This window comes from Salvelinus sp. IW2-2015, linkage group LG1, assembly GCF_002910315.2.
Source record: "Salvelinus sp. IW2-2015 linkage group LG1, ASM291031v2, whole genome shotgun sequence".
NCBI classification, from domain to species: domain Eukaryota; kingdom Metazoa; phylum Chordata; class Actinopteri; order Salmoniformes; family Salmonidae; genus Salvelinus; species Salvelinus sp. IW2-2015.
In genome coordinates, this window is record NC_036838.1 from 48,766,813 (window position 1) to 48,790,287 (window position 23,475).

General features: G+C 45.1%; 1 protein-coding gene across 12 annotated transcripts; it reads right to left on the reverse strand.

The window, feature by feature from the left end:
- Window positions 1–7,758: 7,758 nt before the first annotated feature.
- On the reverse strand, window positions 7,759–23,366 carry LOC111969075 (host cell factor 1). Of its 12 annotated transcripts, none has more exons than XM_023995048.2 (28): window positions 23,224–23,365; window positions 21,856–22,056; window positions 21,062–21,210; window positions 20,738–20,898; window positions 18,527–18,735; window positions 18,328–18,412; window positions 18,092–18,252; window positions 17,662–17,841; window positions 17,294–17,524; window positions 16,868–17,016; window positions 16,586–16,765; window positions 16,233–16,457; window positions 15,725–15,832; window positions 15,402–15,618; window positions 15,185–15,315; window positions 14,703–14,841; window positions 14,349–14,560; window positions 13,953–14,195; window positions 13,364–13,805; window positions 13,121–13,254; window positions 12,648–12,900; window positions 12,055–12,336; window positions 11,865–11,959; window positions 11,618–11,752; window positions 10,881–11,066; window positions 10,431–10,728; window positions 10,223–10,289; window positions 7,759–10,120 (listed from the first exon to the last, which is right to left on the reverse strand). In XM_023995048.2, the coding sequence occupies exons 2-28, from the start codon at window positions 22,049–22,051 to the stop codon at window positions 10,081–10,083; spliced, it is 4,908 nt and encodes a 1,635-aa protein (XP_023850816.1). In that variant the 5' UTR covers window positions 22,052–22,056; window positions 23,224–23,365; the 3' UTR covers window positions 7,759–10,080. The 12 variants fall into 12 exon arrangements, with proteins under 12 accessions (XP_023850816.1, XP_023850810.1, XP_023850794.1 ...); XM_023995042.2 differs by having other exon boundaries at window positions 13,121–13,257; XM_023995026.2 differs by having other exon boundaries at window positions 13,121–13,257; window positions 13,364–14,195; window positions 15,725–15,829; window positions 23,224–23,366.
- Between the last annotated feature and the right edge of the window lie 109 nt (window positions 23,367–23,475).

Consider the following 23,475-nt stretch of genomic DNA (forward strand, 5'->3'; position numbering starts at 1 on the left):
TAGCCGCTCCGAGTAGCGTCTTAACGCGACCCTCGCCGCCGACCTAGGACTGGCAACCCTACTAAAGGGCCCCACTGGACTGGGCAGCTCCGGACGGAGGGCACTCCGGACTGAGGCAGCTCCGGACTGAGGGGCAGCTCGGACTGAGGGCAGTTCCGGACTGAGGGGCAGCTCCGGACTGAGGGGCAGCTCTGGCAGCTCCTGACTGACGGCGGGCGGCTCTGCAGCTCCTGTCTGGCGGGCGGCTCTGGCAGCTCCTGACTGCGGGGCTCTGGCGTGCGCGGCGCGTGCCTGACTGCGGCGTGCCTGCTGGCGGGGGCGTCTGGCCGGCTCCTGACTGAGCGGGCGGCTGCTGGCGGCTCCTGACTGACGGGCGGCCTCCTGACGCGGCGGCTCCTGACTGCGCGCGGCTCTGCGGCTCCTGACTGACGGGCGGCTTCTGGCGCGCTCTGACGGCGGGCGGCTCCTGACTGGCGGCGGCTCTGGCCGTCGCTGACTGCAGCGCTTTGGCGGCGCTCTGACTGGACGCGGCGCCTCTAGCGGGTCAGGACGGACGGGCGCTCTGACGGTCTCTGACAGCACGGGTGCTCAGACGGCGCTGACAGTGGGCGGCACAGACGGCGCTGGACAGACGGGCGTCAGACGACGCTGACAGACGGGCGCGCTCGAAGACGGGCGGACAGCGACGGCGGCTCAGACGGCGCTGGACAGGACGGGCGGCTCACGGCGCCGCGCACGTGGACAGGGACGCGCTCAGGCGGCGCTGGACAGGGGACGGACGGCTCAGGCGGCGCTGACAGGGAGGAACTCAGGCCGCCGAGGCGCACAGTAGCCTGGTGCGTGGTGCCGGAACTGGTGGGGTACCGGCTGGGAACACGCACTCAGGCGCAGGGCGGGAGCAGGAACAGGGCATACTGGACTCTGGAGGCGCACAGTAGGCCTGGTGCGTGGTGCCGGAACTGGTGGTACCGGGCTGGGAACACGCACCTCTAGGCGAGTGCGTGGAACAGGAACTGGAGGCCTGGTACGTTGTGCCGGCACCGGAGGGCTGGTGCGTGGGGCTGGCTCGGTGCTCGAGATTGTTTCAAATTTGCCTTGTTGCCTTAGTGCAGATTGCCATTTCTCATTTTCGATTAATTGAAAATTATACTTTTGTCAAAGTATCTCTCTTTTCCAAACAAGCATTGCAGAGCTGGCTACAATTTAAATTTCATGCCCTTGAAAAGATAGAACATATATTACAACAAATATTATTGCTGAACTCAAATGTGCTTGTTGATAAAATACCTGTATTTATGGGAAAGATGTTTGAAAATAGTATTTTGTTCTTAATTATATTGTAAATTGGAATGGGAGAGTTATGTCATTCATGGAGTTATCAGAATTGTACGAGAAGGTCTGCTCAATCCAAGAGTACAACCAATTGATTACAGTATTACCCCAAAAATGGAGGAGGCAGGTGGCAGCGGGAGGAGGTAGGGAACTGGTCTGTCTGCCCAATATAAAGGATCAAAACTGGTGGAGGAATAAAAATAGCATAAATAGGAAAGTATACCAGTTTCATTTGAGGACCAGGATGTTGACAACTGTGCCATACAGATTGCAAAATAGTTGGGAAGAGATTTTTGATGTACCGATTCCATGGTACAGGGTGTATGAGTTGATATATAAAACAATGCAAGATTCAAGACTTTGTGCTTTTCAGCTAAAATTATTATATAGAATTCTTGCCACCAACAAAATGTTGAATATTTGGGGCATAAAATCATCGAAGCTCTGCAGATTCTGTTGTGAGGATACAGAATCAATAGACCATTTATTTTGGTATTGCCCTCAGGTAGCCTGTGTCTGGTCTCAGGTTCAGGAATGGCTGAAAATGCATAGCATTGATCTAAAATTGACACTAGAAATAGTCACCAGACTTCTTTCTATGGTTAACATGACATGACCAGTCCAATCAAAGCTACGGTAGATATAACGTGATTTGACGTCATTTTATCTGTGGCCTTCTTGGATGGGCACTTCTCTATGGCAGCACCCAAGGAGCTAGAAATCTTTTTAGCTCTCCCTGTAGATTTTGTGGTGACATAATGTGCCCATGAGTGACAGAACACTGAGCCAATAACAGTGCAACTAGACAACATTACCAACCCCTACGCTCCGTATTTTCCGCTGGATGCCCCAACACCACAGAAAGCATGGAGCTAGGCTGAAAAACCTGCATTTTGTAGCTGCCTTACTCAAAAAAGCAAAAAAGAGAACATATTTGTATGCAGCTTTATTAACAAATTATTTTATATATTGTTTGCAAATTGATATGTGACATGTTGAAATGCCAAAATAACATGCAAAACAGGCACATACAGTGGGGAGAACAAGTATTTGATACACTGCCGATTTTGCAGGTTTTCCTACTTACAAAGCATGTAGAGGTCTGTCATTTTTATCATAGGTACACTTCAACTGTGAGAGATGGAATATAAAACAAAAAAACAGAAAATCACATTGTATGATTTTTAAGTAATTAATTTGCATTTTATTGCATGACATAAGTATTTGATACATCAGAAAAGCAGAACTTAATATTTGGTAAGAAACCTTTGTTTGCAATTACAGAGATCATATGTTTCCTGTAGATCTTGACCAGGTTTGCACACACTGCAGCAGGGATTTTGGCCCACTCCTCCATACAGACCTTCTCCAGATCCTTCAGGTTTCGGGGCTGTCGCTGGGCAATCGGACTTTCAGCTCCCTCCAAAGATTTTCTATTGGGTTCAGGTCTGGAGACTGGCTAGGCCACTCCAGGACCTTGAAATGCTTCTTACGGAGCCACTCCTTAGTTGCCCTGGCTGTGTGTTTCGGGTCGTTGTCATGCTGGAAGACCCAGCCACGACCCATCTTCAATGCTCTTACTGAGGAAGGAGGTTGTTGGCCAAGATCTCGCGATACATGGCCCCATCCATCCTCCCCTCAATATGGTGCAGTCGTCCTGTCCCCTTTGCAGAAAAGCATCCCCAAAGAATGATGTTTCCACCTCCATGCTTCACGGTTGGGATGGTGTTCTTGGGTTGTACTCATCCTTCTTCTTCCTCCAAACACGGCGAGTGAGTTTAGACCAAAAGCTCTATATTTGTCTCATCAGACCACATGACCTTCTCCCATTCCTCCTCTGGACATCCAGATGGTCATTGGCAAACTTCAGACAGGCCTGGACATGCGCTGGCTTGAGCAGGGGGACCTTGCGTGCGCTGCAGGATTTTAATCCATGACGGCGTAGTGTGTTACTAATGGTTTTCTTTGAGACTGTGGTCCCAGCTCTCTTCAGGTCATTGACCAGGTCCTGCCGTGTAGTTCTGGGCTGATCCCTCACCTTCCTCATGATCATTGATGCCCCACGAGGTGAGATCTTGCATGGAGCCCCAGACCGAGGGTGATTGACCGTCATCTTGAACTTTTCCATTTTCTAATAATTGCGCCAACAGTTGTTGCCTTCTCACCAAGCTGCTTGCCTATTGTCCTGTAGCCCATCCCGGCCTTGTGCAGGTCTACAATTTTATCCCTGATGTCCTTACACAGCTCTCTGGTCTTGGCATTGTGGAGAGGTTGGAGTCTGTTTGATTGAGTGTGTGGACAGTGTCTTTTATACAGGTAACGAGTTCAAACAGGTGCAGTTAATACAGGTAATGAGTGGAGAACAGGAGGGCTTCTTAAAGAAAAACTAACAGGTCTGTGCGAGCCGGAATTTTTACTGGTTGGTAGGTGATCAAATACTTATGTCATGCAATAAAATGCAAATTAATTACTTAAAAATCATACAATGTGGCGCAGTGGTCTAGGGCACTGCATCGCAGCGCAAGCGCGCCACCAGAGACTCTGGGTTCGCGCCCAGGCTCTGTCGCAGCCGGCCGCGACTCTATAGTTTTTTAGCTAAACAGGTGGGGCTCAAAACAGACCCAGAATGACTGCGTCTATTACATAATTAATGGGAGACAAGGTTGGTTGTGCTAACCTCAACAGGTGGCAGTTATGTCCTGGCACAATTTTTGTTTATCTGCTTCACACACATCCATGTGCTTTCATGGGAAACATATCTATTAGATCCTTACAACAGTAAGAGCCTTATGGATTTCACAAATTGCATTCATGTAGGCTAAGATTATCACCATCACATCTTGGTGGCACAAACTGCTAAAGCGGTTGACTCGAAATTGTGGGTTTGAGCCCCCCTGTCATCTGTTGAGGAAAAACTGTTAATTGCCAGTGCTTTCTTCAAAATGCATTTGAGGAAGTGGATGATTATAATAATGCAAAGCCTATAAAACACTGTAGGCCTGTATGTACAGTGCCTTGCAAAAGTATTCATCCCCCTTGGCATTTTTCCTATTTTGTTGCATTATAACCTGTAATTTAAATGGATTTTTATTTGGATTTCATGTAATGGACATACACAAAATAGTCTAAATTGGTGAAGTGAAATTWAAAAAATTACTTGTAACAAAAAAAAAAWGAAAAGTGGTGCGTCAATATGTATTCACCCCCTTTGCTATGAAGCCCCTAAATAAGATCTGGTGCAACCAATTACCATCAGAAGTCACATAATTAGTTAAATAAAGTCCACCTGTGTGCAATCTAAGTATCACATGATCTCTCACATGATCTCAGTATATATACACCTGTTCTGAAACACCACTAAGCAAGGGGCACCACCAAGTAAGCGACACCATGAAGACCAAGGAGCTCTCCAAAGGTCAGGGACAAAGTTGTGGAGACGTCGAGATCAGGGTTGGGTTCTAAAAAAATATCTGAAACTTTGAACATCCAACAGAGCACCATTAAATCCATTATATAAAAAAATGGAAAGAATATGGCACCACAACAAACCTGCCAAGAGAGTGCTGCCCAATAAAATTCACAGACCAGGCAAGGAGGGCATTAATCAGAGAGGCAACAAAGAGACCAAAAATAACCCTGAAGGAGCTGCAAACCTCCACAGCAGAGATTGGAGTATCTGTCCATAGGACCACTTTAAGCCGTACACTCCACAGAGCTGGGCTTTACGGAAGAGTGGCCAGAAAAAAAAACATTGCTTAAAGAAAAAAATAAGCAAACACGTTTGGTGTTCGCCAAAAGGCATGTGGGAGACTCTCCAAACATATGGAAGAAGATACTCTGGTCAGATGAGACTAAAATTGAGCTTTTTGGCCATGAAGGAAAATGCTATGTCTGGAGCAAACCCAACACCTCTCATCACCCCGAGAACACCATCCCCACAGTGAAGCATGGTGGTGGCAGCATCATGCTGTGGGGATATTTTTCATCGACAGGGACTGGGAAACTGGTCAGAATTTAAGGAATGATGGATGGCTCTAAATATAGGGAAATTCTTGCTTGAGGGAAACCTGTTTGAGTCTTCCAGAGATTTGAGACTGGGACGGAGGTTCACCTTCCAGCAGGACAATGACCCTAAGCATACTGCTAAAGCAACACTTGAGTGGTTTAAGGGGAAACATTTAAATGTCTTGGAATGGCCTAGTCAAAGCCCAGACCTCAATCCAATTGAGAATCTGTGGTATGACTTAAAGATTGCTATACACCAGCGGAACCCATCCAACTTGAAGGAGCTGGAGCAGTTTTGCCTTGAAGAATGGGCAAAAATCCCAGTGGCTATAGTTGTGTCAAGTTTATAGAGACATACCGCAAGAGACTTGCAGCTGTAATTGCTGCAAAAGGTGGCTCTACAAAGTATTGACTTTGGGGGGGGGGTGAATATTTATGCAAGCTCAAGTTTGATGTTTTGTCTTATTACTTGTTTGTTTCACAATAAAACATACTTTGCATCTTCAAAGTGGTGGGTATGTTGTGTAATTCAAATGATACAAACCCCCCAAAAATCTATTTTAATTCCAGATTGTAAGGCAACAAAATAGGAAAAATGCCAAGGGGGGTGAACACTTTCACAAGAATATACTAATGACAGCCAAGTGTCTTCATACAGTAAGACTGTTGATTCGAGTCCTCTGGACTCGTGATAAACTTATTTAAAAATAACTGCAATACTGCAATGGTTGCAACCAACCTGATGATAACGAGAGTGCAAACTACAATACTACTGTACACTTTGTCATGCTCATCCTCCTCGAGTCAAATAACGTATACAAAGCAGATTATTATTCAAATGTTGTAATCCTACATTTAAATGTACACGTCCATGTCATATTGCCTATGCAATATGATTATTAGGCAATTGTTATGGGATTTTTATGAATAATGACTAAATTATGTATACATTTAACTTAGAACTATAACTAAACAGAATTCTACTATGTTACTGTATGGATGTATGAATCTTATTATAATCATAATACTGAATATAATGTGTGTTTTGTGAAAGTCTGACAAAAGAAATAGCTCCATATTAAATTCATAATCTTAATTTTCAAACTGTTGGCGTCCCTTTTCAACACCATACATGTATATCTACATTTCCAAAGGGGGTGCTCATATGAGATTCGAACCCTTGCCACAATCTGCGACAATTACGTGGTCCAGGCACATTACACAGAAAACCTGCCTAAATGACTACGTAGCACTCACATTGTGATCCATTAAGTGCTTTGAAAGGCTGGTCATGGCTCACATCAACACCATCATCCCAGAAACCCTAGACCCACTCCAATTTGCATACCGCCCCAACAGACACATATAACGCAATCGCAATCCATACTGCCCTTTCCCAACTGGGAGAATGCTGTTCATTGACTACAGCTCAGCGTTCAACACCATTGTGCCCACAAAGCTCATCTGCAATCTAAGAACCCTGGGACTAAACACCACCCTCTGCAACTGGATCCTGGACTTCCTGACGTGCCACCCCCAGGTTGTAAGGGTAGGCAACAACACATCTGCCACGCTGATCCCCAACATGGGGCCCCCTCAGGGGTGCATGCTTAGTCCCCTCCTGTACTCCCTGTTCACCCATGACTGTGTGGCCAAGCAAGACTCCAACACCGTCATTAAGTTTGTTGACGACACAACAGTACGCCTGATCAATGACAACAATGAGACAACGTATAGGGTCACGTGTACTACTATCAGTACACTCGTAACTTAAGCATTGTGAAACTTCTATTCAATCAAATAAACCTCATGTAGCAAATAAGCCATTACATTTTTTTATAGCTAAAATTCGACTCATTGACCTCCATACAATTTAGCGTTCTGTCACGTGCAAGTAAATCGACGATTTGAATTGGCTGATACACATTTTGTGCCGGATAACCTATATACATTTAAATAGTTGCTTAGGTTCACAAGTATGGATGGATCCATTGATACTGGGCGCGTTTGACTTTGCAGCCACTTTAAAGGAGAGGCAGACTAATCTACAAATCACCTTGCATCATAAATCATCATTGTAGAACAATTTACCCATGATACATCACGGTTTCTCAAATAGGGCCATTGGCTTTATCATTTAAACCTAATCTAGCATATGACCTGACCCTTCACCTTACAATGGCCCCCCTGTAGTAACATCCCCCCCAAAACAATACAGCCTCCCATACAGGTTCTGTCCCTAAAACGAAATAATATAAAAACTAAACTGAAATATTTGTATACAACTCTAGCAAATCAAGTCAGAAAAATTACTGAAACTAAACAGAATTTCAAATTAAATTCAGGGGGGGAAAATGTAGAAATAAAAACAAATATTAAAACGCAAAACTATAATAACCTTGGTATCAAGGTATCCCAAAATGACTGGAATGTTTAACAAGTTTATTTTGATAAAAACCACATTACTTCCTACAGTACAAAAAAGACACATTGGAAAATACAGGACAATTCCAGATAACCTGCAAACAGCCGGAAGAAATACACAAGTGTCAGTGCTAAGACCAGCACCTGCCCCAGTGTGGAAGGAAGTCCAGAGAACTCAGCACTGTTGATGACCGACCTAACAAGGGTGTAAAAATCAGTGACTCTGTAGATGTACTGTGGAAGAAAAGAACAGACACATTTGTATACCACATAGAAAGGAACAAACAAGTTTTTTTTTGTTGCATGCATGTCTAGTTTTGCTCAAAATCATGGATGTATATGAAATAGGGTTTTCATTATAGAAGTAAATCTGGAGACTTGAAATCAAGGTGCAAGTACTACAATCCTAAGAGGTAGCAAGTTCACCCATGGCTTCATTACCCAATCTGGCTATTTCCATTCTGAAAACGATCTTTATTTTACAAACTAATGAATACAGTCATTACCACTCCAAGACTTCCCTCTCTATAAAACTCCATGGGTTGATTGATCCTGAGTACAAATATTTTGGTACTGGTAATGCACCTTGATGTGATTTTGAGCAAATCTGTTTAACAAAGAAAGTCATAGCAATTGATCAGGGAGACTATATATATATATACTTATACACACACACACAATGTTTTTTTTATTTTTATATATAAGTCATGACACAAAAGGCAATCGAGAGATGACAAACATGTAAAAACTTTTTGGTACAGGTAATTGTATAAAAGGCAAATATATTTTATTCTTGCTATGGAAGAACTAATTTACAAGTGAGTCCAAACTCTGGCTATTCATCTTCCTTCCCACCAAGACATACCAATTTAAAGACATACAGGTAAACTTCTCAGAAATAACTTGCACATCTCACTTCTGTAATTGGTAAAATACAGAGCCTAAAAAAATGTAATACATGTTTTATTTGGTGGTTTCACATACATCTTCTGCAACAGTATAAGGAACAAAAGTCTCCAAATATATTCTTTCTTGGTCTAAAATAAATTTAGGGTACTCAAATGAATGACCCCAAAAGCAAAGCGTATACAGATTACTAATTGGAAAGGTGGTGTATTGGGGTGGGAAGGAAGGAATGTGGGACTGAAAATATTTTTCTTCATTAAATTGTCCATGTTTGTGTCGCTGTACACACAGCAACACAAACATTGTGTCAAACATAGTAAACAAAATGCACTCCTCTCCACAGGTCTATTTCAAATACCCTTCAGTCCTATTACATTTGCGGTCCTAGTCAGCACAAATACAAAAGCCTTAATTTTTCCATACACTCTGACACAACAAGAACATACAACTGATCAAAACAAATATTTTAAAATATAGTGCCTACCTCAGCACTGCCACCCCTCTTCCCACAAACACTTGAACTATGGGGATGAACAATAATAAACAAAACAAATAAAAGTAGTTTACATTTTAAAAATGCATGGTGATAGACACAGGGAAAAGCTTAAAAAATAGAAAAATAAACTACGCAAAGATCTGCATCATCGCTTACAAAATTTTMGGGAAGATTTTGCAATATTTGTTGTGTGTATGCTGCAAGTCTCAGTCTTAGCAAAGTCTCTGTTCCTCTACAAATGTCTTCCTTTGTCATTAAATCCTTTCTCCACTTCAGAGCCATCAGTCCTCATCTCGGGGCAAAAGCACAGTGATGAGATTACCAGGAGACTGGAGTCCAGTATGATGTTTGTATATATTGGTTTCTTAATTGAAGAACATTTCTGCTTGAGGGAAAACATTTCCCCTTTTGAGGACAAGTGCTTTATTTTTCCATTTTGATGGTTCCTCCCATCTAAACCAAAACTGCCTCCTGTTCAGCACATGCTCAAACTGTATATCATCTCATGTAGTCTCTCTCTCTACACCCCCCAAATATGCAAAAATAAAAGTAACATTAAGCTCAGGCCGGCTCACAGCTTGTGATGCTGCAAATGTTTCTCTACAACTACTGAAACTAGCCAAAAATATGTATAATAAAAGTAGCTAGGGGGAAAGCAAAGAAAATAAACAAAAAAGACTAATGAAGTAAAAGCTATAATGTGCTTTTTTAATTTGTGTTGCTCTACAAAAAAAATTGTCTTGCCTACAGAACTCTCTCTCTTGTTGATTTTCATCTAGGGTTTCTGCTGCCATTTTGCTTATGTTGCTGGCTGGTTGTGGGTCAACTCGTAGATGGGGTGAAGCCAGGATGAGGATGAAGTCTTCCTGTTCAAAAAGGACAACGAGTAGGGCGGGGGGGGGGTCATCTGGGCCATCTCACTGGTCCGTTCTTGCTTTCTTTTGACCAGCAGCCTTACTGCAGTGCAGACAAAGCAAAACATTTATTTTTAAGATAATTTGCCATTGTCGAGTGACCAGTGAGTGATGTAATGTAGGCTAGATGGAACCAGGTACTTACACATCAGGTGAGGACACTGCTGGTCTTTTTGGGGCAGGTTTTGCCGAGGCGCCATCTTTGCTGGACTCTGAAAAGGGGGGAGAAATCCATTCAAGAGAAACCGTACTTAAAAACACAACCCAATCAAGTACAACCATAATTATGATTGACAAGACACTGCTCTATTTTGTTGAACAGCAGAATTTCTAAAAAAAATCAGTCTGCCCACCTTGCAGCCATCGGACTTGTGTGGCAGGGCCATAGCCCTTCTCGTTGCGCGCGGCAATGCGGAAGATGATGGCGGGCTTGGTGGTGTAGTCTATGTGGGCGTTCGAAAGGCTGGTGGACTGCACCAGACAGGAGGGGTTGGGCCCACAGTACACCCGCATGAAGGCCAGCTGGGCTGGGGTGGAGGTCTTGGGCTCGGCTGTCTGGGTGCTTTGGATGGCCAGGTACACAGAATACTCAATGATCTTCCCTGATGTCACCGAAGGAGGCTCCCAGGTGAGGTGGGCACCATCTGGGCTCTGAGGGGGAAAAGATTGAACTGTTGTTTTAATGCAAAACCAGCAAAAATACCATCAACATTCCATCAAACCTAGAAAAAGTTGACAACTTGTGATTTGTCAAGGGTGTTCAAATACAGTAATTGTTTCATGACTAATTTGCATAGTTTTACCTTGCTGATTTTGATGGCACAAGGTGCTCCGGGGAAGCCTGGTAGACAGGTCTTGAAAGCAGAGATCTCTGAGACGGAACCACGACCACAAGCATTGATGCCAGCAACACGGAACTTGTAAGCTGTGCCAGGCTGCAGCTCCATTTTCTTCATCTGGTTATAGTCTGGAATGGCGCCCGAGTCATCCTACAACACACACATCGTTGGTGCTGCAGCAAACTCACTGATCTCTAAGCCATAAAGGCATGAATCCATCCATAAAAAAAAAAATCACCCCCTTTCTCTCCCCATTTTCGTGATATCCAATTACGATCTTGTCTCGTCGCTGCAATTCCCCAACAGGCTAGGGAGAAGTGACGGTCGAGTCATGCTTCCTCCGAAACATGACCCGCCTAACCTGGCTTCTTAACAACCGGCCATTTCAACCGGAAGCCAGCTGCACCAATGTGTCGGAGGAAACACTGTTCAACTGACGACCGGAGTCAGCCTGCAGGCGCCCGGCCCGCCACAAGGAGTCACAAGAGAGCGACGAACCAAGTAAAGCCCCCCTGGCCAAACCCTTCCCTAACCTGGACGACGCTGGGCCAATTGTACACCGCCCTATGGGACTCCCGGTCATGGTCGGTTGTTACACAGCCTGAGATCGAACCAGTGTCTGTAGTGATGCCTCAGGTACAGCGATACAGTGCCTTAGACCACTGTGACCCTCGGGAGATGAATCCATCTTTGAGGCTTACCTCTACTTGAGAATCATCCCCTGGGATGAAGAAGTGTGTGACCACCATGTTTGTCACCTTAACAATTCCAACATCGAACCACTGGTTCTCTTTTTTTACAAGTGTCTTGATATTGGCTGGTTGAGGGTCTAGCTTCTGTATGACAGAGACAAAAAGGGAGTTAGAACATGCTATGCCATTCAACGTTCCTCTCAAATTCTGATCATCAAACTGGCAGGATAAAAACAGGTCCAATATTGGTACTCACCCTGCCCTCGATGCCATTGGCAACCTCTGCTAGAGAAGCTGCAGGTTGCAGGTTGGCTGGACTGGAAACAGCAAATGTGCTTGAGGGGGCCAGAGCTGCAGAGTCAATACGACACAAGAGAGAGGTCAAGTTAGGACCTGGAAAAACACTAGCAGTAAGAAAGAAATACAGTATATATAGAAAGACTTACTCTCCGTGGAGGTGCGCGGCAGCAGTGACGCCACAGCGCTGGAAACGGCTGCAGCCATCTCGTTGTGTCCGTTGCTCTCAGACGTGGGGTCATTCAGGCTGTCTGCGGGGGCCAGGCCCTCAGTGGGCAGGGCTTGGGCGTTTCCTTGCTGCTGGGCCTGAGCCTGGGCCTGAGCCTCCTGGAGCTGCTGCTGCTGATGGACCAGGGCTGCCAGCTCTTGCTGGGTCAGAACGATGGGGATTGTGGTGGTCTGCTGTCCGTCCGAGCCAGAATTACCCTCGTCTATGCATGCAGAGAACGTACATTTTGATTGTGAGACTACGGCAGTTGGGGCGGCAGGTAGCCTAGCGGTTCAAGACCATTGGGCCAGCAACCGAAAGGTTGCTGGTTTGAATCCCTGAGCTGACTAGGTGGAAAATCTGTCGATGTGCCCTTGAGCAAGGCACTAAACCCTAATTGCTTTGGTAAGTCGCTCTGGATAAGAGTGTCTGCTAAATTACCAAAATGTAAATGGGGAGCGGTTGTCTTCACACACATGTAAAGTCTTGAAATTCATCTCTATAATTTACCAACAATCTGAGGGCCATACTTACTCATGGCAGCCTGCTGTGCTGCCTGGAGAACTGCCTGGATGGCCCGGGCCTGGGCCTCCTCAGTGGCTGCAGCCTGTGCTGCTGCAGTCGCAGCCAGCTCCTCTGCAGACAGACCTGTTCCTATCTGTCCCTCTGACATCAGCTCTGGGGGCAACCCAGTCTCCATAGCGGTGTCTCCCCCCTCTGTGGCCGCATCAGTCTGCATGGGCTCTTCTGTGGAAACTGCTGCACCCTCAGTGATCAAAGAAATGGACTGGAGATACAAGGGTAGAAGTTAGCAAGAGTGCAAATTCTTAAAATGGCCAAGATGACTGAATTGTCCATATAATGCATTTATTTTTGGCATTAGTTGCTGATAATTTGCCTAACCATGCCAGTGTGTGATTTATAACTAAACCCGTAGCATGACAATTCTGAAATTGCTAGTGCATCAGTAGTCTAGACTGGCAAAGTATTATTAGTGGTTCTTTTACAGGTACTGAGGGCCCTGGGGCTGGTGTGGACTGGGTCACAGTAGTGATAGCTCTGCTCTGGATGGTGGCTGGGGTTGTTCCTGATGCAGTAGTGGAGGGAATCTCTGTACAGCTGGTGCCACCGTCTGCTCCATCTGCTGTAGGACACGCATTAACACAGTCCATGAAATAACCCTAAAACATGATCCTGTTTTTTAAAAATAAAAACACTGAAAACAACAAGTATGTATTCTAGCGTTATACCTGTGGCAGTAGTTGCCGTGTTGGTGGTGCCAGTCTCGTGGGTTTCACAGGGGGGGTTTGAACACACCCCCTGCACCGTCACTGTTCCTGTCTGGTTCCCAGCCATGTTGGAACTGGCCTGGGATGGGGTGTTGGTGGTCCCCGTTTCGTGGGTCTCGCAGGGTGGGTTTGAGCACACTTTCTGCACAGTGCTAGTCTGCCCGTTACCCATGCCGGACGAGGACTGAGTGGCAGTGTTGGTTGTGCCCGTTTCATGTGTCTCGCAGGGTGGGTTAGAGCAAACTGTAAGGCCCACGGCTGGCTGATTGGGACTCTGCACAGTGCCGGTCTGGGCTGAGCCCATGTTAGAGTGTGCTGTGGCGGGGGTGAAGGTGGTGCCGGTACACAGGTTCTCTGGTCCCTGGTTGCCTGTGGCGGTTCCGGGGTAAGCAGAGGTGGTTGTCTGAGGGGTAGAGGAGTACAGAGATGGGGGGTGAGATGAGCTACTCTGGACAGTATCCATTTTGTTAGTTCCCATGATGGAGTGGGCGGTGGTCGAGGTGTTAGTGGTGCCCGTCTCATGGGTCTCTGACGGAGGGCTTGTACACACCCTCATTGCCCCTCCCATGTTGGTGGAAGAGGTCGTTGCGGTGTTGGTGGTACCAGTCTCGTGAGTCTCACAGGGAGGGTTGGAGCAGACCATGGTGACAGTACCAGGGGCATCCCCGGCCTCAGTGGAGGGCTGCTCAGGGGTGGGGGAGGCCAGGAAGGACACGGGCAGGTCCTGCACTGGCTGAGCTTCAACCCCGCTGGGGGTGGTGATTAGAGTCACCTGGGTTGGCTGGTTCCCCGACTGCAATGAGAGAATATCAGCTATTGACTGAGAAAACCCATTAAAAAAGTGCTCCACATAGGGCAGCATGACATTTCATGTTCCAATTCTCAAAAACATAAATTGGAGCTACATCTACATTTCTGTATAAAGAATAGCCCCTAGCTGTCTTACCATGGTGGAGGTGGACAGGGTAGTGACTGTGGTCAGACTGGCCTGGGCCGCTGACACAGTGATGGCCGTGGGGTTAATGACTTGGCTGGGCAGGGTGGCGATGGTGCCCAGGGTGGTGATGGGAGTTGCCAGAGAGGCATTGGCACTGGCTACACTGCCCCCTGCCAGGCTGGAGCAGACAGTGCCTGTGACTGTCCCCAGGGTGGTGATACCTTGGGGAACAAATAAATCACAAACTCAAAGGGCAGACAGCTGGATGGAACGTGGCCTGAATTTCTTTTACTGCATACTTATTAATTGAACAGACCATTTGCCATCTTCAATCAAGGAGTAATTATGAAATGTCATCCATACCAGTTGTTCCCTTGACGACCAGTGTAGTTACATTGGGCTTGACAGAAGTCATCGTAACCGGGGTGACGAGTCGGACTCCACCCATGGGTACAGTGCGCAGAATGGTGCCAGGTTGGCCCGGAGCGCCCTTCAAAACCACCTTAAAACCACCAAGGGGGAGGTATAATTGAGACGCTAGGGGGCACTATAAAACTCCTCTACTGGGGCAAGACATTTGATAGAGCCAAATGTATTAGTAGCATCAATCAGAGCAGATCCTAATTTAGTCCCCAGAACTACTCAAGCATTTCAACTGCTCCAAAGGCCTTGCTGTATGAGATGTATCGTATGAGACTAAATATAAATGCCATGTGATATTTAAAATGGAAAGTGCCCAAATGTAAAAACTGTGAAACATCTTCAACACCTATAAATATTGTACAATTCATATAAATAATATGCATCTGCTACAAGAGGTTGTAAGGGAAATTCCTGTGAGGTACCTGTGTCAGCCCCTGTTGGCCAGTTGCAGTGCCAAGCTTAGGCATGGTAGTGATGATTTTGCCTGGAGTGCCAGTGGTCATCATCTTGGTGGTGAGAATGGTGTAGGGCATCTTCCCTGTGCTGCTGGTCACTGTTATCAAAACAAAGAAGAATAATACCTGTCAGCATATGCTCCCGTTGTATTGTCCCTGAAACATGTAGCCATTGGGTTCTGACCTGTGGCTCCAGGCTGGTTCATAATAGCAGACATAGGGATGGTCTTGATGATGGTGGTGCCCTGTTTGGTTGTGGTGGGCGACATGCCGCTGATGTTCAGGATGGTGGATTTGTTCCCTGTGCCCCCTGCCTGCGACGTGGTGATGATGGTGGTGGGCTTGCCATCTGCTGAAGTCACCAGCTTCAGTATGGTGCCGGCAGGGAGAGAACCCTTAGTCTATGGGAGACAAAGTGGATTATGAACATGATCAACAGAAAGCCGGCTGAGCCTGTCCATTGCGGATTAGTTAGCTCCTTTTCCTGCACTCATGAAGATAGCTGACCTGTATGAGCTGTGATAGAGGGTTAGTGGAAGCCTGGCCTGTAACAGCTGATGTCTGCACTGGCTTGGTTTGTACCACAGATATCATCTTGCCAAGGCTGGAAATCTGCTGACATAGGAGAGAGACTCAAGTTTATGAGTCACCAGAAAACATCACAGTACTTAGCGTCAGGAGATCAGTGTCTCATGTGAACAACTGAACTGTGAGTGTGGATAGCTACATTACTCCATGCTAACTGACCCAGACAGTTATGCAGATCTATGAACTCAAGCTGTTCCTTCTCTGAGTTTTCCACAGCCACATCTTCTATAATGGGTTCATGCCTAGGCCATATAAGAGTCATATGAACACAGGTGGAAGACCAAAAAAAGAAATCAAAGTGTGCCAAACTATTTCTCAGTTCATGGCATGCATATAAAATCCTTAAGTGGGATCGGGTATAAGGAGAGACATTTCTCACACAGCCWTCTCCCTGTACTCCCTTACTGTTCCTGTCAAGTTCTCTCACCAGAGTGCCGCTGCCTCCCATAGTAAGGGGGCTCTTGACCAGGGTGATTGTCTTGGTTACTCCTCCCACCATGGTGGTAACCACCTGGTGTTGCTGGGCTACGGTGACCGTGCCTGACTTGTGCACAGTGATGATGGGTCGGTTGGGCGAGTTGGGTGACGATACAGTCGCTGTGCCCACCTGAGCTGCAGCAGTCTTCAGCATGCGAGTGGCTGGGTTACTGACCTGGAAGCAGAAAATACAAAATGTTAAGGTGTCAATTCTAAATTGGGCCTTGACAGAGACTGCCTGACAAACCCATACATTCTGCCAGCGAGTTTCATTTTCACAGACCGATATTTTATGAGTCTTACCATGAGAGGAGATGACATCTTGACTGTGGTGGAGCCAGGGGAGACAGCCATGGTTTTGACAAGGGTGGCACCTGCTGGAATGTTGAGCACAGTGCCTGAAGAGGGCGGGATCTTTTGTGTGGCTGCTGCAGCTGCAGCCAAAGCTGCCATGCCACTCATCTGAGGGCTATTGCCGATTGGCTTAAAGGAAAACAAATAGTCTTGAGTGAGACAATACTCTCTTGGCATTACTCGACAACTTTTTATCCTTGAATAACCAAACCAATTCACAACTGTAAATACCGTTCCTTGGGCAATCTGGGCAGGAACCATCATCTGAACCCCTGGAGGAAGTGATGTTACAGTGACAGGGGATTTCACAGCCTGGTTGGCTCGCACAGTGACAAGGGAGGTACCCGTGCCAGACTGAGGGGCTGCAACCTTCAAGATTGCTGTCAAATCAACAGAATAAATGTTCAGTATAGAGCCCTCAAGGCCTTCTTTTTACATACCATTTTGGGCTATGATTATTGAAATACAATGGGCTGTAGAAGAGAACAATGCAAATTATTTGTGACAATAGTCCACAAATTGGTACGAACAACCTCCATAGAACAAGTAGGACATGCATGGTTTTAACTGGCCCACGAGCTGTGGAGGCAGTCTGCGGGCTTCTGGGGATGTTGGGAAGGATAGTAGGGGAGGAAACTTGGGGCACCATAGTGATACCTGTGTGTGGTAGGTTCTGAGCAGAGGGAGCAGCTGGGCTTTTGGGCAAGTTCCCTGGTAGAGAAGAGGTGGCGGTGAGGGCCGGGGAGGTGGCAGCAGCGGCAGCTGGGATATCGTACTTCTGCAGCTGCAGCAGGTAGGTGTCTGCGGTGGACACAGCGCCCCAGCTCACCTCCAGGGAGTTGGTGTTGGCACGGACAAGCTGCACTCTCGAGGGAGCGTGTGGCCTCTCTGTAACCAAAAGACAAAATGGTCACATTTCTTATAAACAATCAACAGAAGCAGAGTAGGCATTACCAATAGCACAGTTGAGCAAATAATGTGGGTTTGCTTTATCAGAGTAAATTACCTAAATAAAGGTGACTCACCTGTCTCAAGGTACCAGAGGTCTTTACAGCAGACTTGGTTGTTCCATGCTTTACGGTAACCGTCACGGCCACTCCAGACATACAACCTAGAGTTGATGGACACAGAACAATGTCCTGCCCGGGCCCTTGGGATATTGTCCTCCAAGGTATCCATCAACACTGATTCCCAGGCCATGGAGTCTGGGGTAAAAAGGATCATGAGGGTTCAATCTTATTTTCTGACAGTAAAATAATTTGACCACCAGGCGACACTGCCATTTATCAATGGAAAGGGGGATACCTAGAAATGTCACAGTGAATGTTTTCACTCAGAATGAGCTTGTTGAAGTAGGTCAGTTCATAATGCACAAATCTAGATAAACATTACTCGACAGTATGTAAGGTTGAATGCAAGTACTAGCACCAATAACTGAAAATGGGGAAGACAAACCAAGATTTAGGCAGGCCAGAGTGTTTGTGCACTTCCATTCTTTCTCATGTGTTGCCACCTTCACGTCATCCATAACCAGGGGAACCCATCCCCCAAAAACAAACATCCTACAATGAGAGGCAGACAAAGAAATCAGAAGCAAGCAGTAACCAAATAGGTTACTGCTGAGAGATTTAACCGATTGTTATCCCAGACACTGAATTGYTCATTTCAACAGGTATTCTGGGAGAACTCACTTGTTTGTGATGGTGATGGCAGAGTGGAGACTCCTGGGCAGAGGTGCTGTGCCATTCACCGATGGCTTGGTCCAGGTCAGGGTGTCTGCAGACAGAGCAAGATCATTTAGAAAATACATTGTCTCTTACTCTAATGAATCAGTCATGTCAAAGGGTTCACTGTTAATAATTTGGTAATACTGTTAACTCAGGAGCCTACCAATGTCAAGAGTCCATAGATCTCCCAGACGACAGCCACTCATCCCTCCATAGATGATCAGGTGAGATTTCTTGCTCTCCTTTTCTGTGTACACTACAGCAGTGTGGCTCTCGCGAGGAGGTGGCAAAACGCCATAAGTAATTGGTATATCCCAGCCTACAACACTGGAGCCAGCACGAAGCTCCAGGGTGTACAGATCATTCAGGTATCTAGTGATGAGAGATTTCAGTCAAAATGTCTTTCCAATTGCTGAAATACACTACAGGTCAAAAGTAATAGAATATCTACTGATTCAAGGGTTTTTCTTTATTTTTAATATTTTCTACATATCAAAACTATGAAATAACACATGGAATCATGTAATAAACAAAAAAGGGTTAAACAAATCAAAATATATTTTATATTTGAGATTCTTCAAATAGCCACCCTTTGCCTTGACAGCTTTGCACACGCTTGGCAGTCTCTTAAACAGCTTCATGAGGTAGTCACCTGGAATGCATTACAATTAACAGGTGTGCCTTCTTAAAAGTGAATTTGTGGAATGTCTTTCCTCCTTAATGCGTTTGAGCCAGTTGTGTTGTGACAAGGTAGGGGGGTATACAGAAGAAAGCCCTATTTGGTAAAAGACCAAGTCCATATTATGGCAAGAACTGCTCAAATAAGTAAAGAGAAACGATAGTTCATCATTACTTGAAGACATGAAGGTCAGCCAATCAGGAACATTTTGGGGAAAAAATAAGTTTGAAAGTTTCTTCAAGTCGCAAAAACCATCAAGCGCTATGATGAAACTGGCTCTTATGAGGATCGCCACAGGAATGGAAGACCCAGAGTTACCTCTGCTGCAGAGGATAAGTTCATTAGAGTTACCAGCCTCAGAAATTGCAGCCCAAATAAATGCTTCACAGAGTGCAAGTAACAGACACATCTCAACATCAACTGTTCAGAGGAGACTGTATGAATCAGGCCTTCATGGTCAAATTGCTGCAAAGAAACCACTACTAATGGACACCAACAAGAAGAGACTTGCTTGGGCCAAGAAACACGAGCAATGGACATTAGACCGGTGGAAATTTGTCTTTTGGTCTGGAGTCCAAATTTGAGATTTTTGGTTCCAAGAGCCATGTCTTTGTTAGACGTGGTGTGGGTGAACGGATGATCTCTGCATGTGTAATTCCCACCGTAAAGCATGGAGGTGGTGGTGTTATGGTGTAGGGGTGCTTGCTGGTGACACTGTGATTTATTTAGAATTCAAGGTACACTTAACCAGCATGTCTACCACAGCATTCTGCAGCGATACGTCATCCCATCTGGTTTGGGCTTAGTGGGACGATCATTTCCCCCCCTACATGTCAATGACCCAACACACCTCTAGGCTGTGTAAGGGCTATTTGACCAAGAAGGAGAGTGATGGAGTGCCGCATCAGGTGACCTGGCCGCCACAATCCCCCGACATCAACCAAATTGAGAMGGTTTGGGATGAGTTGGACCGCAGAGTGAAGGAAAAGCAGCCAACAAGTGCTCAGAATATGTGGGAACTCCGTCAAGACTTTTGGGAAAGCATTCCAGGTGAAGCTGGTTGAGAGAATGCCAAGAGTGTGCAAAGCTGCCATCAAAGCAAAATATGGCTATTTGAAGAAACTCAAATATATTTTGATTTGTTGAACACTTTTTTGGTTACTACATGATTCCATGTGTTATTTCGTAATTTTGATATCTTCACTATTATTCTACAATGTAGAAAAGTAAAAATAAAGAAACTCTTGAATGAGTAGGTTTTCTAAAACGTTTGACTGGTAGTGTAGGTGCCGGTGCTCATTTTGGGTGCTGGTAATGTTTATATTTAGGTGCAGGACAATACTGCACCTAAATACCACAATACTTTCGAGATAATATTCTGTAAGAGGAACAGGCGCTCAAGCAGTATAATATTTGAGGAGCCGGTACTCAGCTCGAGTGAGCTCCTGCCCAAGTCAAGCAGTGCTTACTACAAACCATTCCATAGCATTTACATTTTAGTAATTTAGCAGTCTCTAATCATGTGGCTTACAGGAGCAATTGGGGTTAAGTGCCTTGCTCAAGTGCACAGCAGCAAATATTTAACCCAGTCGGTTCAGGGATTCAAACCTTTTAACTGCTAGGCTACCTCCCGCCCCATCTGTTTTTCCTGTCACATTGGTCACATTTCACGTCTCCTTCTTACGGCAACTGTACCTAGGGATGTTGTTTTTGGGGTCCTCGCTGTCATTAGCCAGCCCTCCAAACAGGAAGCACTTGTTGCCCAGCAGAGAGAAACTGTGGCCAAGTCGAGCACAGGGAGGTGGGCCATTTTTGGGAGACTTAGCTTTTAACTTTTTCCATTCCCATCTGCTGGCCTGAGCAAGAAAAAGCATACAAGAAAATTTGCAAAAGACAATAGCATGCTGTAATCCAGTAAACATAATCATCTATTCATAAGTACTTAAAGACAGCCATTTTAGCTCTGGTTTTATTGCTACCAATGTTTAGAGCGAGAGTGTGCTGTAAGCATTCTATTACCTGTAGCTCATAGAGATCGTTGCTGTATTTTCCATATTCCACCATTCCACCAAACACCAGAAGCCGGGTGCCATCACAAACAAAACCGTATGCAGCACATCCAGGGGGAATATCACCACGAACCGCAGGGATAAACCATTGGTTTGTCGCTAGATTAAATAAGTAGATGTTAGTCTGTGTGTGACAGTGTTGGGTGGTCAAGTGCTACGTTGGCCTATGATGTGAGGTGTGAAGCGAACGCTCTTTGAGTAAATATTTACTTGAGCACGATCCAAGCATCTCTGACAAATGCAGCCTGCATCTTCAGGCCAGGTCTGTCACCTGAGAAGTGCATGTTGTATATTCTATACATTGTACTTATATCTGAAATAACCCAAAGATGAAAAACAACAACTCAAACGTCAATTGTAATATAATTTCTCCCTCATAAAAACTAAACAAACATAGACAATAAGAAGAATGTATAGCTGTCCAAATTGACTACATGAGTCACACTATCATAAAACATGGGAATTGCTGCAATCCACTGTCTTTCTTGTGAACAAAATGTTCAAATAGTCCTAACTAACTTTCCTACTCAGGAAAATATCAGTAGTCATGTGAACAGAAATTGCGTGCATCCATTACAACATGCACATGTGATACAGAATAATTTAGTGTTCAAAACAGTACTCCTGTCGTCCATTTTATTTCAGCGCGCCATTTTTATTTGTACGCTTTCAGTTCTGTACCACCAGGCGGCGACAGTTTCTCAGGTAATATGTCAGGCTACATTTCCCGCTAAATTATCTTACCTGTGTTGTAGACATGCAATTCATCCACAATTCCTTCATTTCCTCCTCCAAAAACCACCATCAATTCCTTTATAGCAACGGCTCTGTGACCGTGTCTTGGCCGAGGCACAGGCCCAGACCATCCTAGAACCCGCTTCCATCGTGGCTGCAGAGTTGAGCCAGTGGTCCCAGACACCATTGAACCAGGAAATGTCATGTCCTCTTCAGATGAAAAAAAAATAATACAGCTAAAAGAGCATTCCAAAACAATATTGACAAGTTCTGATCAGGTCTATTGTTGATACTTGCGAAGTGAAGCCAAAACACAAGACACATTTTGCAAAGTGAAGACTGCACATGCAATCGATTGCTGGGACCAAAACCGATGCATGTGAAAAATAATATTGTAATTGTAAACTCCAGGGAAGCAGCCATTTTACTAACGCTTCACAAAAAGGGGAAAGCCGGCTATTATTACCACAATACACATAATAGTAACAAAAGATAATTATAAATATGTATTCGACACCACAACTCAACGTATAACAAAGGTGTATTGTATTTCCTTCTAAATGTCATGTGTTTTGCCGTAGCATTTTGCAGTTAAAACTCTGAACTAATCAGTGCCACTCATGGGAGCCGCCATCTTGTAACAACCAAACAAACCTCCGCCAGTCTGAAAAATGGCGGAAGTGAATACAAATGAAAAAGACAAATAATACCGGTGTTAGATGAAATCTTAATTTAGCTACTGCTTCATCAAGAACGTACACCAGCCATGTCCCACTACAGTCATATTGGTAAATATGTGGATGAAGTGTACCACAATTAAATACTCGTAAAGCATTTGTAATTAGACCCGTTTACTGTGGATTACTATTTTCATGCTTCTCTGGGAGTCGCCATATTGTCACACATTCATTCAATCTGTTGCCGCTTCTGCTTCACATTAACATTATATACACCTTTATATAGGAATCGAATACAAATCGGATGCACACCATCACTTGAAATGTGGAATTTTCGCAACACATCAATTACAAAACCGCGCGTCCACTATAGAGTAATGGCTAACTAGCTAGGTTAACGTAGCCAGCTGGCTAACAATGTTAGCTTGCGAGGAAATGGTACTAGTACAGCGTCATGCACCGATTACATGCAATTCAGTTAGATAAATATACATGTATTATATAGCCAGCGTAATGCAATTGAACATATATCTTATTCAAATAAGCCGAATTGTATTCAATATCATACAAAGTGTTGTTATTTATCATGCCGTGTCTGAAATCGGCCTACATTAAGCTCCCTCAAGAAAAATGGCCGAGCAGTCTGCCACAACAAAACCCCTAGTCACAAAACCTGACGTCCATAATACGAATTACTTACTTCGTTCGACGCACTATTTCCAATGAGATGATTTGAGGGTCTACTCTTGAATCACTAGTCCAAGTTCATTCGATTTGTGATTAAGTATTCCCTCTCATGCCTGCCTGGAAGCTGCCATCTTCTTGACAACCAAAAGGGGAGGAAAATACAGCGATTTGGCGTCACCCAAAACAAACATGGCGACTGGTATAGAACCAGTACCAATTAATGCATATTAGAGTAAACTAACCGTGCATTTTCAATTCAAAACAA

What these genes read in the sequence shown, in the direction of transcription:
- LOC111969075 (XM_023995026.2), bottom strand. Translation starts at nt 22,051, where the DNA reads ATGACATTTCCTGGTTCAATGGTGTCTGGGACCACTGGCTCAACTCTG. An exon ending in ATTGCATGTCTACAACACAG is followed by an intron (nt 21,211 to 21,855) that starts GTAAGATAATTT and finishes TATTTAATCTAG; the next exon opens with CGACAAACCAATGGTTTATC. An exon ending in CCCCAGGGCCCTCAGTACCT is followed by an intron (nt 12,901 to 13,120) that starts GTAAAAGAACCA and finishes TTGTATCTCCAG; the next exon opens with TCCATTTCTTTGATCACTGA.